The following is an 18,683-nucleotide window of genomic DNA, read 5'->3' on the forward strand; positions in this document are numbered from 1 at the left end:
CTTAGTGTGCACATGTGTTGTTGTTATTACAGATTAATATTACCAATGTTGTGGAGAGATGATCAATAACGTTACATTATGAGTATGACAACATGAAACAACACTGTTAGAGTACATCCGGCTCCACAGCAGAGAAACAGCTGAATAAATGTCAGGAGCAAACTGACTGAAGGCCAGCAGATGAATATCAGCTCCAACCAAGAAAAGTCTTGCGACTTTCATTCACCATAAATATAAAAAGACTCAAATATATCATATTTTGGCTAAAGTTTTCACTTTCTGAACAGCCACAAATTCAACTGGGACATGCAGGCTCCAATCTATGAACAGACATCATCAAGTGTCAGTTATTTAGAATTTCAGCTTTTGTGAGTTTCTCCAAAAATGTAAATTTCTTCATCTATTATATTGTTATAAAGCCTCCTGGTTGCTTGTTATTGTATTAATAGTTAAATCAATTAATCAATGAAATAAAAAAACTGTTTTTTGTTCCCCAAACTCCAGTTAAGAGAAGAACGTCCAGTCAGTTCATCCGAACACCTACATACAATACAGTAGAATAATATAATAATACAATACAGTACTATAATATAATTATACAACACAGTACTATAATAATATAATACAATACTACATACAATGTAGCGCATCAAGTGTTTGAGACCAGTATTCAGATATACAGTTCATTCATATGTAGACATAAATAATTGGGCTCCAGAGCAACTCGGTAAGAGTCAAAGTCCTTTCCTGTCTCGGACAGACTCATTCTCTCCATTTCACACTTTTCAGCAACATGTGAACATGTTTTTTCTAAGGATTAATGTCCTTGAAACAGTATATTTTTACAGAGATTCTTTCTCAAGCTGCCACTTTGTAATTGCAGAGTGTGAAGTTTGGAAATGTGGTGCTGCTTCAGCTTGTGGAAGTTGCTGACAACTAATGACAGGATGCAGAAGTGATGCTTGTGAATGTCGTCCTGAGTTCCAATAATATCATATCAATATATCAATAATAAACACATCCTCTGAACTGTGTGCAACCATGTGGTCGACAAGGTAAACGCTGCATTGATGAGCTGCTGATGAAATGTTTGTGGTTGTTGCATCTCTGGCCGCCGGGCGGCAGCACCGCGTCGCTGACGCGTCCTGTCTGCCGGGTTTAAAGCAGAAAAAGACGCTGCGTGCTGATTGGCTACTGAGAGGGGCGTGCTGTGACGTCGGAGCGGCAGCAGAGAGGAAAGATGGCGGCGGTGACCAGAGGCTCGTTCAGTGTGTTCAGACGGCTGGTGAGAAAACTGCGGCTAAAACATTTCATTTTGTCTGTTTGTTTGTTTATTTGTTTGTTTCTGCTGCTAACGTGGAGCTGCTGCAGAGTGACGTCATCACTTCGTCCCCCTGGGCAGCTCGTAACTTAGCATGTTAGCTTCTGTTAGCATCCTGCTGGGTCACAGAGCTAACAGTTAACAGCTAACTGACAGTCCAGTTTATAGTAGTAATAATAATAATATTAATAATGATAATAACAGCAATAATAATGTGTCTTAATATAGAGTTGGAAGCATCAGTCTGAACTGTTATCGGATCAATATTCTGCTGCTGATGAAGCTTCATATTGTAACATTACTTTGAGACAGATAAACTTTTAAAAACATTTTCTGATAAATAAACTTTCTACAGCTGCACTAATTAATCAATTAATCGAGTAGTTCACAACTATTAAATAAATTTGCCAACTTTTTTGTGATAATTGATCATCTGTTTCGAGTCATTTTCTAAAAAGAAAAAGTCCAAATTCTCTGATTCCAGCTTCTTAAATGTGAATATTTTCTGGTTTCTTGAGTCTCTCTGACAGTAAACTGAGGATCTTTGAGTTGTGGACAAAACAAGACTTTTGAGGATAATCTTGGACTTTGAATCTCTGATCCACAGTTTTCACCATTTACTGACATGTTATGGACCAAATGATTAATTTATTAATCAACAGATCAAAGGAGGTTCCCAGTCTTTCCAGTGTTTCCAGTTAAACCAGCAGTCAGGTGTCCATATGAACAGTGAAAGAGGTTTTCCTCGCTATAATCATTCCTCCTGTTCATACTGGATATTAAAAGATCCTTCAAATGTGCTTTAATGTAAATGTTTGAAAAACTCACAAGTTGATTTAACATCACTTCCTGTTCTGAAGGTTTTTCCAGAAGCTTTAATGACTCTCCTAAACATCTGGATTAAAATATGTTCTGTCTGCTGCTTTAATAATAATAATAATAATAATAATAATAATAATAATAACGACAAAGTTTATTAGGACTGCAGTTAACAATTATTGTTTTAAATTTTCGATCTATAATCAATCAAACAATTAGTTGTTTGGTCCATAAAATGTCAGAAAATGGTGAAAACTGTGGATCAATGTTTCCCAAAGATGACGTCATCAAATGTCTTGTTTTGTCCACAACCCAAAGATCTTCAGTTTACTGTCATAGAGACTAAAGAAACCAGAAAATATTCACATTTAAGAAGAGAATTTTGACTTATTTTTTTTTTAAAAAAAAGATTCAAAATAGTTAATTTAGAGCTAATAATATTAGTTAAAATATTGTCTAATCAATTTATCAACTAATTATTGCAGCTCTAAAGTTAATTTTATAACATTGATCAAAATCAGCAATTACAAAGTGCTTTACAAGGCTTAAAAGGAACAACTGACAGAATAAAATACTGAATACACACACGAACACATATATAACATTAAAAACAAGTAAATAAATCAATAAAAATGATAAGAAAGCTTTATGATGAAAGTCAGTTTTCAGAAGTGAAGCTGATTTCGCCGGTCGTGTTATTATATTGAAGCTCTGACAGAAACCTGCGTCCTCTCCAGTCCTGCAGCTCACATCAGGAACAACTTGGAGGTTCCTTATGAGGGCCTCAAAACTAAAATAAAACATTTTTAACCTGTTTCTCTGGTCAAGACTCTGTTTCCTGATCCAAACAAACATGGTGGCTGCTAGTGACACATTTCTCTGCTCAAAACATGAACCAGAATGTTTCGGAAAAGAGTTGAAAATCTGGTTTATGATGCAGCAGACAGAATATTTTTTCATGAAGTAGAAACAGACGTTTACTGGTTTATTTATTCCGTTTCTCAACTGAGTTTCTTGAAACAAAGAAAAAGGACAAGGGAATAAACTTAAGAATCAAACCAAACAACTTTCAGTCTTCCAGTTTCCGTCTGACTGGATTCATTGTTCAGGTGACAAGAGGCGTTCAATCATAACTCAGTGAATTCTGAACACACATACATGAAACACATATTTTCAAATTCAGTGTGACTCAGACGTCCTGAAGATATGATCTGATGTATAAATAAGCTTCCAAAAATCTACTTAGAAAACTGACGCTGCCTAAAACTGCAGAACCTGTTTTCTTCAGTATCACAGTAATCAGTGATAGTTTGTCTGTACATCATGTTACACTGCAGACAGCAGCCGCTAAAATGTAAACAAATATAGTGTAAAGAAACAGGGCTCCAGTCGGCTAACTCACCTAATCCATAGCAACGCTAGACTTCCTGTTTACGTCCCCTAAAGCATTATGGGGACTGTAGTTCCAAAACTGAGACTGTCTCGCAGACATGGAACGTGGAAATCCCAGAGGAGCCAACCTGACAGGACGCCATGATGAAGTCAGTTTCTCTGTGGGAGATGTACCTGTGTTTACCTGTGTGACCTCACCGGACTCCCCAGGAACTACCCAAGACTAGGGCCATCACTTTTTCAAAAAGTCAAGTTCGAAAGAAGTCAAACTAATAGGTAATTTGTTTGAATTCATTCAAACACAACACAGATACCGTAATGTGCCTTAGAAGCACTTGACTGAGACTGGCAGCAGCACATATGGCAGCAACTTCCCTCCGTCACCGGTCAGAGAGAGCGTCTTACCGTTCAGTACAGTCTTTATTTTTCCTGTGTGGTGTCGCACAGCTGCTCTGTGTCAGACCAGCTTGTAGAAGTGATGTTGCGCCGCTTGTCTGACGCCTCCGCTGCCTGGTGTGTAAACCAGTGACTGAGTCCTCAGATGTGTTGTGGTTGTAGAGTAAAGCAGCTGCTTTTTAAAAAATTGGCAAACAGCCTGATCTTTGTTGGTAATTTTACCCCCAAAATCCTTCCACACACTGCTTATCAGATGCTTGGGTATTGTTATAATCCGATCAGCACAGCTTTACTCGCTGCTGTCCTCCATTTATATTTATCATCTTAGTTTACTGATCAAACTGATGGTTGACTGTCTGTTGTGCTTATAATCTGTGAAGTTTGAATTCAAACAGGTCATTACACTTCTAATATTTTACTTTTTCCCACGTTTTAATGAAATTTCCAATTAATAGTGACAGCCCTACCCAAGACCACAAAACCACAAGACCACAGAAACTGTAATGCACCACAACACCAAGGCAAATTTCTTGTATGTGCAGACCTACTTAGCAGTAAACCTGATTCTGATTCTGAACTACTAACTGAGCGTATCTGTACAGGTGATGATGTGTCTCTTGTTTCTTCCCGTTAGCTGAGTCAGCAGTATCGCCGCAGATGTTTCCGGCTGCAGAGCTTCAGATGTGAGCGAAGTCTCCAGCCAGTCGCCTTCAGATTTGACAGAAACCTGCAGATGTTCAACAGCAGAGCACTGCACACTGCTACAGGTGAGTACAGAAACCAGAGTCCTGAGACCTGGTCACTCGTACCTGAACCTCTTTATCCTTCAGTTCTTTTAGGGCTGGGCCGTACACCTTATTTTACGGTATACTGGTATTGAGTCACGTGAAGGTCTGCATTTCTGTAATACCTTCGTCAGACAATATTTTGTCATTACACAATTCAATTTACTAAATAAACTGTGCTGTACGACAGAATTGGTGATTTAAACGTAATATATTTCGCAAGAAAGTAGCACAATTTGATTAAAAAGTAAAAAAGTTAAATGTACAGCAAGCATACATAGTTCTTTTCTTTATATTTAACGTGTTATGTTTGCTCAACAGGTGAATATGTGTATAAGGACAGTGAATGCAACTACGTTTACATGAATATTGAATGTTAACTGTTAACTAAATGTCGTTATGTATTTAGGCAAATAGTTATGCCAAAAATCTGTAAATGCTTGGACAAGAAACAATTAGATGGTAGCCATGAAACCATCATGTTGCAGATATATCTAATAAAAATTGTTTTTATATAATCATTTTTGATTGATTATTTTTCTTCAGTATATTTTAGTGGTATTTATTTAAAGCTATAATATGTAACTATTTCGCATTAAAATGTCTAAAAACAACTAGACCTATGTTATATATTTTGTTGAGTTGTGTATTTACATTATCTCAAATGTTTCCAACAATTTTCAAACCCAGAGAAATCTGTAATTTTAATCAAAGTAACGGACTGTTTCATTTGGTCGCCTGTCAATGGCATCATACCTCCTCTACCAAAGAGTATAGTGCACAAGATAATATGTTGGTGTTGTGGTTGGATACAGTTACCATGGCAACCTGCCAGATCAACCCAGTGGTTTTTGTGGGGCTTCAGTGTGATGATGTAATCACTGATGTAATGATGATAAATCGTTGGTGTTGCTGGTGTTTCGTCCTGCAGTGAGTCGAGGACCCATCGTCCAGTTCAAACTGTCCGACATCGGAGAAGGAATCATGGAGGTGACGGTCAAGGAGTGGTACGTACTACACAGGACCACGATCTACACGTTCGATCCACAAACTACCGAAAACGACCCGAGTCCCCAGAAACTACCCCAGTCCCCAGAAACACCCAGAAATGACCAGAGTCCCCAGAAACTACTCAAAACTACCCGAGTCCCCCTTAATCTACCCAGGTCCCCAGAAACTACCCCAATCCCCAGAAACTCCCAGAAATGACCAGAGTCCCCAGAGACTACCAGAAATTACTTGAGTACCTAGAAACTACGCTAAAACTACCTGAGTCCCACTTAAACTACCCAAGTCCCCATTAAACTACCCGGGTCCCCAGAAACTACCCCAGTCCCCAGAAACTCCCAGAAACGACCCCAGTCCCCAGAAACGACCCCAGTCCCCCAGAAATGACCAGGGTCCCCAGAGACTACCAGAAACTACTCGAGTCCCCCAGAAATTACCAGTCCCCAGAGACTACCAGAAATTACTTGAGTACCTCGAAACTACGCTAAAACTACATGAGTCCCACTTAAACTACCCGAGTCCCCAGAAACTACCCCAGTCCCCAGAAACGACCCCAGTCCCCCAGAAATTACCAGGGTCCCCAGTGACTACCAGAAACTTCTCGAGTCCCAAGAAACTACGAAAAACTACCCGGGTCCCTCAGAAACAACCCGAGTCCCCAGAAACTACCTGAAACTACCCAAGTACCCCTTAAACCACCCGAGTCCCTTTGAAACTACTCGAGTCCCTCTGTAACTATCCGAGTCCCCCAGAAACTACCTGGAACTACCTAAGTCCCCAGAAACTACCCGAAATTACCCAAATCCCCAGACACCACTGACTGTTCAGTCTCTTCCCAGTCCATCCCCATTATTCCCAATCTGTCCCTACTATTACCAGTCCATATCCATTCTTTCCAGTCTTGTTCTCTGAATACGTGTTGTGTCTCACAGGTACGTGAAGGAGGGAGATAAAGTTTCTCAGTTCGACAGTATCTGTGAGGTTCAGAGTGACAAGGCATCAGTCACCATCACCAGCCGCTACGACGGCGTCATCCGAAGACTCTACTACGACGTGGATGCCACAGCCTTAGTGGGCAAACCCCTGGTCGACATTGAGACAGAGTCCAGTACAGGTGAGGAGGCTGCAACACAAAACTATGGAACCAGGTTTTCTGTGGGGCGTGTCTGAGGATTTTAGAATAGAAGAGATCTGAGCTCTGACAGTTGCTTTGTCAGCATCTTGCAGTGGTGCTTCATCTATAATCGTCTGCGTAACTCTGTCCTGTGATGCAGTTAATCAGCTGCTGTGTTTGACTGATGCGTCTCTGGTTGTGGTTCAGAGGTGATCCAGGAGGAGGATGTGGTTGAGACGCCTGCCATGGCTAGAGAAGAACACACCCACCAGGAGATTAAAGGTCACAAGACCCAGGCCACCCCAGCCGTCAGACGGCTCGCCATGGAGAACAATGTAAGTCTGTCTCCAGTATGTCCAGAGTTCCCAGTGTCCTGAGTCCGTCTTCTGTGTTGGTAGTTTATCCAGCAGTCTGTCCCCAGCAGGGTCGGATATTAACATGGGCTTGGGGCAAAATATCCCTAAACAGGAACAGTAACAGGAGCTTTTTTTTAATGGTAAAATAAACAGTTAAACAAGGACTTAATAAGTTTGGCCAAGTGTGTCCAGATGTTGCCCTTTATCAAGCAGGTAGCTCCTGGTCTGAAAAGTGAAGCTAACTCCATTGGCTGCAAAAAAAAGTCTGATTGTATGGAAGTCTATGAGAAAATGACCCTACTTCTTACTTGATTTATTACCTCAGTAAACACTTTCCTAATGAGTTCATGGTCTCAATTGCTAGTTCCAAGTCTTCTACATTACAGCATGATGTTCATTTTGTAAATTATGGTTCCATTTAAAGTAAAATAGACAATAAAGCAGGGTATGCTTCAGGGCATGGCTACTTTTCTGATTGACAAGTTGCTACCATGGCAACAACGTTGATTAAATAATGTAACCATGGTGTAACCCCTGATTTAGAGTATAGGTGTAGGCGTTGCTACGTCAGTGTTTTCAGTTCATGAAAGGTAACTGTAACATTTTGGTCGCCGAAAAAAGTCTTGTTCAGCATTTGGTTGTACTAAAAGACCCTCTAAGGAGAAGGAAGTTCAGTTTTTCCGTAAGTTCATTTTGTTTTTATAGTTTTAAGCCTGTTTTTCGCTATCAAATATTAGCATTAGCATTACCACAGTTAACCATATGCTGTAAATGCATCATGCTAACCAAGCTAGTGGCTAGTGTTAGGGTCAGCTCCACCCTCTCATCCAAATATGGTCACTTCTGGTTCCAAAATTCAAAGATGGTGACAGTCAAATCCAAGATGGCAACGGTCGAATGGCTAAACTCGAGGCTTAAAAACAGCAGTCCACCAACCAACGGGTGACGTCACAGTGACTACGGCCATATTTTTTACAGTCCATGCTCTGTATTCAAAGTGTGACTGGGAAATGTTTTGGACAGCTGGGCTTCCGGATATGCACATTTTACACATTAAGTGTTCTTGCATTATAAGTTTGGCTGCTCCCTTCACTTTTTTTAATAAGAGTCATTGAATGTTGTTCTACATACAACATTTCATCATTTGAACAAACTGCCCTGAAAATGATCCAAAATGCCCCCAAAACATATTTCATGAGGGCAAAAAGCCTTCGTAATAAAAAGTTAACCTCCTGCCCTTGTCCTCAGTGTGTCCTCAGTGTTCCTAGTTTAGTCCCAGTCTGTCCTCAATGTCCCCAGTCTGTGCTCACTGTTCCCAACAACATCTGTCTCTCCTCAGCCTCTCCAGTGTCCCTACTCTGCCGCCAGTCTGTTTCCATTATCTTGTCCCTAGTGTTTCCAGTCTGTCCCCTAGTGTAACCTGTTGATGGTGTGACTGGTTGACCTCTGACCTCTCAGATTAAGCTCAGTGAGGTGGTAGGAACGGGTAAAGACGGACGGATCCTGAAAGAGGACATCCTGAACTTCCTGGCCAAACAGACGGGAGCCATCTTACCTCCAGCCCCCTTCCAGGAGATCCAGACTCCGCCTCCTGCCGCGCCCTCTGCTGCTGCTGCTGCCAGGCCTGTGAGTGCCCCGGCAGCCATCAAACTTCCACCCGCCATGCCCAAACCCGTCTTTACTGGCAAGGACGTCACCGAGCCCCTCAAAGGTCAGAGTTCACATAAAAATCTAATATAGATGCTCGTTTGTGACTTTGATCTTTAGGACCTTTTATATTTATATTCAAAGTAAATTTGAAGAAGTAGAATGTTAGGAAGTGAAATCCAGAGACTGCCGGTGAAGAAATGAGGACATCTGCATGATGAAGAATCAGTGTGATGAACTGTCTGAGTGTTTTCTGTCTGCAGGTTTCCATAAAGCGATGGTGAAGACAATGACGGCGGCCCTGAAGATTCCTCACTTTGGTTACTGTGACGAGGTCGACTTGACCCGCCTGGTGGCTCTGAGAGCCGAACTCAAATCCATCGCTGCAGGTCGAGGGGTCACACTGAGCTACATGCCCTTCTTCATCAAGGTACCACCACAAAGCATTTGAATAGGAGAGCTTCATGCTGATTGCTTCAATGTTTGGTGCTGATGCTAATGCTGTGCTCTCATTGGCTCAGGCTGCCTCCCTCGGCCTCCTCCACTTTCCAATCCTCAACGCCTCAGTAGACGAAGGCTGCCAAAACATCACCTACAAGGTAACTCCCACAGTGCCTTTCTCATGTTCACAACCAATGCTGACTCCTTCAGTCCACTCAGGTGACATAACAATCCCGACAGTATCTGCGTTACTTTAGACATTTCAGTTTTATCCAATCATTGCAAAGTTAGCAAAAAAATCAGAAGAAAGTGACAAATTTGACCAATCAGTGCTTTTACACCAAGTAAACGCTTTTAATTTTAAGATTATAGCTACAATTCACTGCGTCTTACTGTCAGTGAAGTTATGTTCTTGAGAAAAAGTTTGATAGTGGAGCTTCGAGTAGAAATTATGCAGTACAGTCATGTTTTTATGTTGAAGTTAAATCATCAGAGCTGAGCTGAGCTGCTGTTCCAGTTGCAAATGATCGTACTGAGTCCTCCCGTCCTCAGCAGTTTGTATTCCAAATTGAACTCTCTGGTATGCAAGTCTGAACTTGGCGCTCTTCGTATTGAGAAGGGCCTTCTGTCTGATTTTTAATCAGTTTGATCAGTTGTTGTGATGTCAGTTTTGAGTTGTTGTTAACATGTTGTTTTGTGTGCTGCAGGCATGTTGTCTGTGTTGTCATGTTGATAAAATAGTAATATAATAAACTTATTTTATATAGCACTTATCTTAACAAAGTTACAGAATTCTTTAAGGGGATCTATAATTCTCATTTCCAGCTCTGTATTTTTATTCTGGGACTCCACTAGAGCAACTTTGCATGATTCACAGTTAAAACTCCTTATTTATCTTCTACTGGTCCTTTATGCAGCCCCTCAGTTCAGCCTCTGTCTGAAACAGGCCGTTTTAGCTCCTGTCTCTCTAAGGCCCGCCCTCCTGATGAGCCCACTCTGTTCTGATTGGTCAGTTTCAGGAAGCCTGCAGAGAGACAGCCATATCAGTCGTGTAAAGTTACCGCCGATGCAAACCCAACATTTGCTGCTTTACTGCTTCATATTAAAAGATTTTAAATGACTAAATAATTGGAGACTTTTATTGTGAAGAATTTACAGGAAGTGAAACATGAGTAAAGTGAAACAATGAATTAACGGAGCTTCGTTAGAGGCACTAAAAACTGGTCGAAACAACAGGTGGAGGTATTTGTAGCTGTTTGTTGAGCAGATCAGTCAGAAATAATGCAGTACAAGCAGAAACAGCCACAGTGATGATGATGATGATGATGATGATGATGATGATGATGAAGGGCTGTAGACAATCAGGAAACCTCCAACAGGTAAACTACCTATTTTATTTTGCTGCCGTGTAATGGAGTCATGGTTCGGAGTGGAGCAGACGACCATATAAAGAAATCCGTAACCAGCCGACGTCGACTCTGCCAGAAGCATAAAAAACTGTTGGAAACCGTTCAGATCAGAGCTGCTGCTCTCTGCTCACAGGGATTACTGCTACATACGTTACCTCATTATTTAACACGTCAACCACAATTACCATGAACACCCGACACTGTGACATTATATATATATATGACTAAAAATAAGGAAAAGCATCATAGGTCCCCTTTAACAAAAAAGAAGAAAGAATGAACAAACAGCATTTAAAAACAAATGCAGAGATTGTAAAAGACCAGGGAATAAAATAAAATTACATAAAAATATAAACTTTCAAGAGTGGGATGATAAAACAGCAACACATCAAACATTCATGAACACTTTCTGATAAAAGAATGTTCTAAGAAAAGATTTAAAAGATGCTAAAGAAGTCGCCTGTATGATGCCAACAGACAAAGTGTTCTGCAGTCTGGAGCCTCTTGATAGCATGTTGATGTTGTTGTCGTTGATGTTGATGTTGTTGTTGTTGTTGACGGCATGTTTTGTACTGTAGGCATCTCATAACATCGGGCTGGCGATGGACACCGCCCAGGGTCTCCTGGTTCCCAACGTGAAGAATGTGCAGCTGCTCAGCGTGTTTGAGATCGCTCAGGAGCTGAACCGTCTGCAGGCACTTGGAGCCGCCGGTCAGCTGGGAACCGCCGACCTGAGCGGAGGAACCTTCAGCCTGTCCAACATCGGATCAGTGAGTCCAGAACCACAACCACAACCTGAACCCGCTGCAGAGCCGGGCTCACATTAACCTGCTCTGTTTGTGTTTGAACAGATTGGAGGGACGTATGCTAAGCCGGTCATTCTTCCTCCTGAGGTCGCCATCGGAGCGCTGGGAAAAATCCAGGTGGGTTCCAGACTTTTCCAGGAAACTGGAATTCGTCAGTCTTTCAGTGTACAACACAAATATTCATCAGATGTGTTTATTCTGTGTCTGTTTGATCTCATTTCATCTTATTGTAACTTCATCCTCACATTCATTCTCTTAAAATCAAACAGTAACAAGTTCAATAAATTTGTGTCTCAATACGCAACACTTCACTATCTCACCTCAACACATGATCTTCATCAGCACAGTTTGCTCAGGTGTCATGAAAATGTGAATGATCGAGTCCTACAGACCTGACTTTCTTACACTCAGTGAGTTAAATGTATATTTATGCTGATGACAGTCAGATTTATATTCCTGTTCTGTCAGGAGACTCCGATCATCTCCTCGACCTGAAAGAGTCAGATCTGTTCTGTCTGAGAGCTAATCAAACTAAACACGTTTAAAGTTCTCCACTCATTTAGCTTTGTTGAGGAGGATAAAAAAACAGTTGACATAAGAATCTGGATTCTTCTGTGGTTCTGAATTGAATCACAAATGTCAAAAACTGATTTTTGTAATGATCGTAGTTAATAACAAAAAGGAAGAAACTGAACTGTGAAGGCAGTGCAGCACCCAGGTTTCCTGTATAAAGAGACCTGGAAACAGTGTTGGAGGGTTTCATTCCTATGAAAGTTGCTCAGTGATGCTGGAGCCAAAAACAGTTCGACTTCCAAGTATAAAATTACTCAGATCTTCTGCGATCGTTGGGCCCATCGAGCAGGTGCATCTGAGACTTCCACCGGCCGAGACGGCTAACTTCCTGTTTAGCTCTCCGCTAACTTGAATGGGGATAAAATAATTCAATTGTGCAGCTCTTATAGACTTTCTAAATGTTATCAGACCGAATGGATTCTGATAGTGAAACTAGTCATTTTGCGAGTTGTGATCTGCAGAAAAATGTATCCACTGATTTATAAACGTCTCTTTCACAATGTGAGACTATGGGACGGACCAGAAGTTCGACTTGGTTTGGCCACTGTGTCAATTTGGCTTCAAAGGCCAGCGCACTTCCTGGGGTCTTGGTCCAAACCTGGTGCCTACATTACCCACAATGCACCTGGAGATTGGGATGTGCTGTGCTAGTAGCGGCTAATGTAGCCTGGAGCTGCTAGCCTCCAGCAGAGATGAGGAGCTACATAGGTCACGTCTTTCTAACTCCTCACTTTCAGATCGTTTTACTTCTCAAGCTTGTAGCCTTCAGCGCCAACCGACGCTGTGACATCATCAGTGACATCATCAGCTTTATACAACTCTTTACTCAGAGAACACCTGTAAACACACTGAGGTAGAAAATACCTTTAAGTAAACTTTACTTCCTGTTTTTATTTCCCGTCAGATTCTGCCGCGGTTCGATGTCAAGGGTCAGGTGGTCCGAGCTCACATCATGAACGTCAGCTGGTCGGCGGATCACCGCATCATTGACGGCGCCACCATGTGCCGCTTCTCCAACCTGTGGAGGGAGTACCTGGAGAACCCGGCGAGCATGGTGCTGGACCTGAAATAAGCACAGAGAGAAATGTTTCCCATCAGCCCCGGGGAGACGCCACACTAACAGACTGCTCCTCCTCACGCTGCCTTCGCTTCATCTTTCTGTTGGAGGCCTTCACATGCACTCGCCATCGTTTCCTTGTTGCCTTTGAGCAAGGTGCCGGGAGGAGGGGTGTCTGTCAATCATGTTGTCTCCATGACGACCAATCACACACACACACACACACACACACACACACACACACAGAGTGGAGGTTAGAGGTAGTTCAATATTTACTGGATCACACTGACAGTTTAATGTTTTAGCTGATTGATTACAGATCAGACTGTTTATACTTTCCATCTTTCAGTCATGAAGGGAAACAAACGGCTGCCTGGAAGGAAGCAGATCAGTCTAAACTCTGAGCTTTAAACGTGATTCATGACGTCTGTTGAGTAGCTGTTCTGGAGCTTTTGGATCATACCTCATGATCTTCAGCAGCAGCACTTTAAAGTTCTCCAGAACTGCTACTCAACAGACGTCGTGGTGAGATTTATTGTTTAAAAACTGACGGATGAAAGCAGCAGGAAGATATAATATAATATATAGAATCTGTAAGCAAAATGATTTAAAATTTGCAAACTTGAAAAGGATTTTAACATGTCTGAGTATCAGGATGTTTGACAGTTTATTCCAAACCTTTAAATTCCCATTAAAGTTCAAATTATACAGAATTCTACTTGAATTCATTATATGTGAGATAAATTTAGTCTCCTGCCTCCGTCTGGATGGTCCTAAAACTGCTGATTACTGCTTCTTCTATATCAGTTTGTCTGTTTCTTGGATTAAATCTGCTTCTTAATTCCAGTAACTGCGGCCAGTGTTTGTGGTCAGCTGATTAAAAACAGTTTCATTAAGAATCTGCATTAATTAAAACAACAACCACTAAAACTGAAACAGAGCCACAAAATAAGCTCCGAATGTCCGACGCACTTTACGTCATTTTATCGCCACAAATTCATGAATAGATTTTCTTTTTATCTAACCACCGGAACCAGCTGACCCGGGCCAGTTTATAATGCAACCAGCGTCTGAACACAACAGTCTTTTTCTGAGGAAACTAGCAGCGTCTTTCTGAACGAGCTGCAGGTGAACACAGACAGGAAAGTAGACGTCAGTTTGTCTGTAGACTGAAACATTAAAAACACCAGTACGGTCCTTTTTTAAAGTGTGTTTTCACATCAGAAAAAAATGAAACAATTCTCAATATTTAGAATTTAGACACTAAACTCTCCACATATCCATGTACTGTATACCTGCATGTCATGTGACCAACATGTAAAATCAGAAGACTGGAACTGACTCGTATTTATCAAACATCTGTCGGACATAACGGTTAAACCAGAACTAAACTTCCTGCTGCTTTTTATCAAACTGCAACATGAAATATCAATGATGTCAAAACCAGTGTGACGAGCTGTCATTAATATTATAATGTGTTTAATTGATTAGCTGGGGAATGATCCGCTGGAGCTTTGAGGTGAGATTATCAGTTAATTCCTTGTTTTCAGTTGAGAATGAAGGGAAAGAACAAGATGTCTGTGGAGTGTTTGATCCAACAGGAAGTTTGTATTTGTTGGTATCGGATGACGTGAAGCAGCTGAATCCTGCAGGAGAAGATCAGACACTTAATGAAACTCTGTTGAACATCGGGACCAAATATGATGTGAAACAGAGTTTTTCCTCTGAGATGTTTGATAAATATGAGTCCTGCTGTGATCAGCAGGGAGAGCTGTGCAGTTTGTCTCCGGACACCAGAAATCAGCAGACAAAACGACAAAACACAGCGAAGAACCAGATTAACTCGATGTTAACTTCCTGTTTTGAACTCAACAGCAGTGCTTCCCAACCTGAGGAGATGCTTTGATCTAATCTAATCTCCTCAGGCTTCTAAAAGTCAAAAATATCAAAAATAGATAATCGGCCTTTTAACTGATCACATAGAAGCTGTGTGGAGAGATTTGCGTGTTTAAGGGGTCACAGGATAAAAGGTTTGTGAACTTGCTGCTGTAGCGGATCAGTCAGATCTATCTCATGTCCTTCACAACCTTCATGATAAACATCATCAAGCCAAAACTGAAACTGACAAATCATTTGATGCTGTTACAACATGGTGTTGATGTTTATTAAAGACTGTTACAGACACATGAGCCCTCCTTCTCCTCATCATCTGTAGATAACTCATGTTTTTAATAACAGTCAGGAACGACTCTGTGATGAAATTATGACGCGTTTAAAGTTCACTTTTCAACCTGCAGAGGACAGAAAGACAAAAAACGAGCTGATACACTCACAGTACTGCAGGAAACGATGAACTCTGGACACAAACTCACCACAAGGTCCGTTCAGCTGTTGTAACCGGAGCTTTTGATCATATCACATGATCTTCTTAGCAGATGAAGTTACCCTAGTGTCATAGAACTGTAGCTGTTCAAAGTGTTTTGAGCACTTTAAAGCATAACTGGTGATTTTCTTTATTTTTCTTCATGTTTGGATCCAAACCATCAATGAACTGATCTACTAAAAAGTATTGTGTGTGTATCAAAGCCTGATATATCCGATTCCTCCGTTGTTGTCCAGAAACTATTAAAAACACGTCAGTGAGCCACACCGCTGCACTGGGTGACATGTTCCTTCATCATGTTAGTTTGTTTAGAAACGGCTCCAAAGACTTAAGTAGTTTTAAGTTAGTAACCCGCGAACGTGCCTGTGCAGAGATGCGGTTCTGTTTACAGCTTCACTAGCTTCTTGTGCTACAGATCACAACATCTGGACTTTGTGCTACATTATAAATTTCTCAAAAAACTTCAGTACAGCGGTCCAGGGGTTGTGATATGTACGCATCAACCATGTTCCTGCACATGCTCAGTGGCTTCTGCCTTACACAGAACTGCTCTCTGGAGTCTGAAAACGTGATGCTGTTATTAGTCTTTGGGTTCAGGTTGTATGTTGTACTTTTACTGCCACAGAAAAGGAATAAATGTTTGGGTTATTAGCACGACGTCGCCTCTCTGTCGTCTCTTATCAGACTTGATAACTCTACCTGCAGCTCTGTGAGGCACAAACTGAGGCTGCAGTTACAGCCGTGTTGTGATATTTGTACTTGGCGGCATTTCTGGGGCTGAAGGTCTGCCGGTCTGTTCGCTTTATGAGATGACAATTGCACGTCTTGATTGAAAAAGAAATTGGAATTTGGATTTATCTCCCTGGGCCCAAGTAGAGTGTAGAGAGAACTCTAAAGAGGTAAACTTGGTGTTCTGGCAGTCGCTGTGTATGTGGAGTTTTTCTGTTCTGATCCCGCTGGTGCTCAGATGTAGATTACTGTAGCGTTAACCTTGAAATATGTGATTTCTGACCATCGGGGGCAGAAAACCATCAAACAGCTGACAGACACACGATTAGATAATTAATTACTTGATTGACAGAAAGTAAACCGGTAACAACTTTGATAAACAATTAATTGTCATTTTTAAGCTAAAGCAGCGGAGAAACTGAGAAACTAAACAGTGAATCTGTTAATTGAGGAAATTATTACCAAAATAATCAATAATAAATAATAATCATCTTTCTTCAGCAGTTTGTGGTTTATCTCCAGATGAAAAGATATTAGATGTGAAGGTAACTGTGATAAGCTTCTTCCTCCTTACTGTGTTCCTCAGCAGCAGCCTGATGTTTCAGTTATCTCTCCTGGGCTTCTTCAGTGTCCCGGTGGCTGCTGGGTAAAGAGCACACGGTGTCGGTTCTATGTTACGTGTTTGTCTGTCTCACATGTTTGAACAAAACTTTTCCTGCTTTTGTGTTTTTTGTTTTTAGCAACAGACTCAATGTAAACGTGTAAAAACAGTGTGTTGGGTTTTTGTATTTTGGGGAATGTGTAGATCAGTTTTCAGGCTCCTGCCGTCTGAAATGATTCAACTCATAAACGTATGAACCGTTTGAACCCTGGTGAATAACTTTGAATAAAGTTGAAGTGCACAAACCTTAATAACAGTTTACAAATTATTGTTTTCTCAGTTTGAAGACAGCTGGTGAGATCATTTTACCCCCCCCACCCCCCCTTCAAAAAAACCCAAAAGACATAAATTAAATATATCCAGTGCCAGTCAAAGGTTTGGACAGACCTTCCCTTGAATGCGAAAGTGTCCAAACCTTTGATTGGTACTGGTGTAGGGTAAAGTCTCTGCATGTTTTGAAGGCAGAGGCCTTAAACAACCGACCAGCTCCTTCAACCCCCCAGGAATGCTGGCCAATAACATACAAGTGAGAGTTCCAAACTCCTCACTGACCATCTAAACATCCTGCAAACAGAGAGGATCACATAATAAACCCTCATCTCCTGTATGGTCATCAAACCAGACCACTGACCCAAACCACCTTTGATCCTTCAAGCTACAAGAGCAGCAAGATGGGAAGACCAATTCACACCCCAGTATGAACGACCCCAACCATCCATTATCATAACTCACCTCTAACAGCCAGTCACACACAGACGAGCTGCCACCAACTTTAATCCCACTGTGGATTTTGATTTTCAGGACTTGAGTGACCAACCGAAGAACTGATCACTGGGCAAACTAACATAAGACACAAGACATGCTGCATTATATACCATGCTCCAGTGACACACACACCCCTCAAATGACGTGGACCCTTGCCGTCTGCAGTCAGATCAAGAAGAACAGAGGACTGTAAAACCCATGGACTTACAGATGTAGGTTTAGATTTTGTCTAAGGACAATTATTGTTGTATGTTATGTGTGTATATCATATGTGTGTTGTTAAGCACTTTGGTTAGACTTTTATACCACTGCCTTAAAGTCAAGAAATGCACCACTAACATAATCCCATCATCCATGATAACACTATCATGTTTAGTACCATTCTGCTTGTTTCACTGTCCGAACGCTAAAGCTACTTTGATATATGGATTAAATGTATTCAGGAACCGTACCCACCTGTCCATGAACAGGAGGGGACTGACTCTGCAACCCATGGGATCGGCCAGGATGCACCTTCTGGGCAGGCAGACCAAAACTTTCAAACAATGTCTTACCTGAGACTCTGTGCTGTTTTTGGGCTGTTTTAGGCTGTTTCTTTGGGCTGCTGCTTGCTTTTGTCTGTCTTCTTGTTTTCTGCCATGCTGGTGGAAAGCTTGCAGTTTGGTAGTCTAAAGATGTGACTCAGAGCAACCGAAGGTGAAACGTTTAGAGTCATGAGTTGAGGATCAAGCCTGGGAGAGCATGAACCAGGAGCTCTCTTCCAATGGGAACTTTTCAACTCTGGACCGGCTGACTCACTCATCGTTACCAGATCCAGACTCCAGCTCCTTACCCCAGCACATCGGACTCCATTCTCCACAAGAAGCCACCTCAGGGAGCAAGCAAGCATTCATACAAAACCTTCAAAAACTTGCTTGAACCCCGGTGCTTTCATGATTTGTAATTTCAATTGGTGATTCAGAACTAAGCAGTCGTACCGTTGATTTGACTTGCTGCTTCTCAGGTAACAGTCATCTCATCT

General features: G+C 41.4%; 1 protein-coding gene across 1 annotated transcript; it reads left to right on the forward strand.

Annotated features, from left to right (window-relative positions):
- Nucleotides 1-1,135: 1,135 nt before the first annotated feature.
- Nucleotides 1,136-17,142, forward strand: dbt (dihydrolipoamide branched chain transacylase E2). Its single transcript, XM_067596010.1, has 11 exons — nt 1,136-1,285; nt 4,563-4,695; nt 5,645-5,720; nt 6,654-6,835; nt 7,043-7,170; nt 8,650-8,902; nt 9,102-9,268; nt 9,360-9,437; nt 11,267-11,458; nt 11,540-11,611; nt 12,972-17,142. The coding sequence occupies exons 1-11, from the start codon at nt 1,241-1,243 to the stop codon at nt 13,137-13,139; spliced, it is 1,494 nt and encodes a 497-aa protein (XP_067452111.1). The 5' UTR covers nt 1,136-1,240; the 3' UTR covers nt 13,140-17,142.
- Nucleotides 17,143-18,683: the final 1,541 nt, after the last annotated feature.

Source organism: Thunnus thynnus, chromosome 8, assembly GCF_963924715.1.
Source record: "Thunnus thynnus chromosome 8, fThuThy2.1, whole genome shotgun sequence".
NCBI classification, from domain to species: Eukaryota; Metazoa; Chordata; class Actinopteri; order Scombriformes; family Scombridae; genus Thunnus; species Thunnus thynnus.

What these genes read in the sequence shown, in the direction of transcription:
- dbt (XM_067596010.1), top strand. Translation starts at nt 1,241, where the DNA reads ATGGCGGCGGTGACCAGAGGCTCGTTCAGTGTGTTCAGACGGCTG. An exon ending in TGAGACAGAGTCCAGTACAG is followed by an intron (nt 6,836 to 7,042) that starts GTGAGGAGGCTG and finishes GTTGTGGTTCAG; the next exon opens with AGGTGATCCAGGAGGAGGAT. An exon ending in ACATGCCCTTCTTCATCAAG is followed by an intron (nt 9,269 to 9,359) that starts GTACCACCACAA and finishes TCATTGGCTCAG; the next exon opens with GCTGCCTCCCTCGGCCTCCT.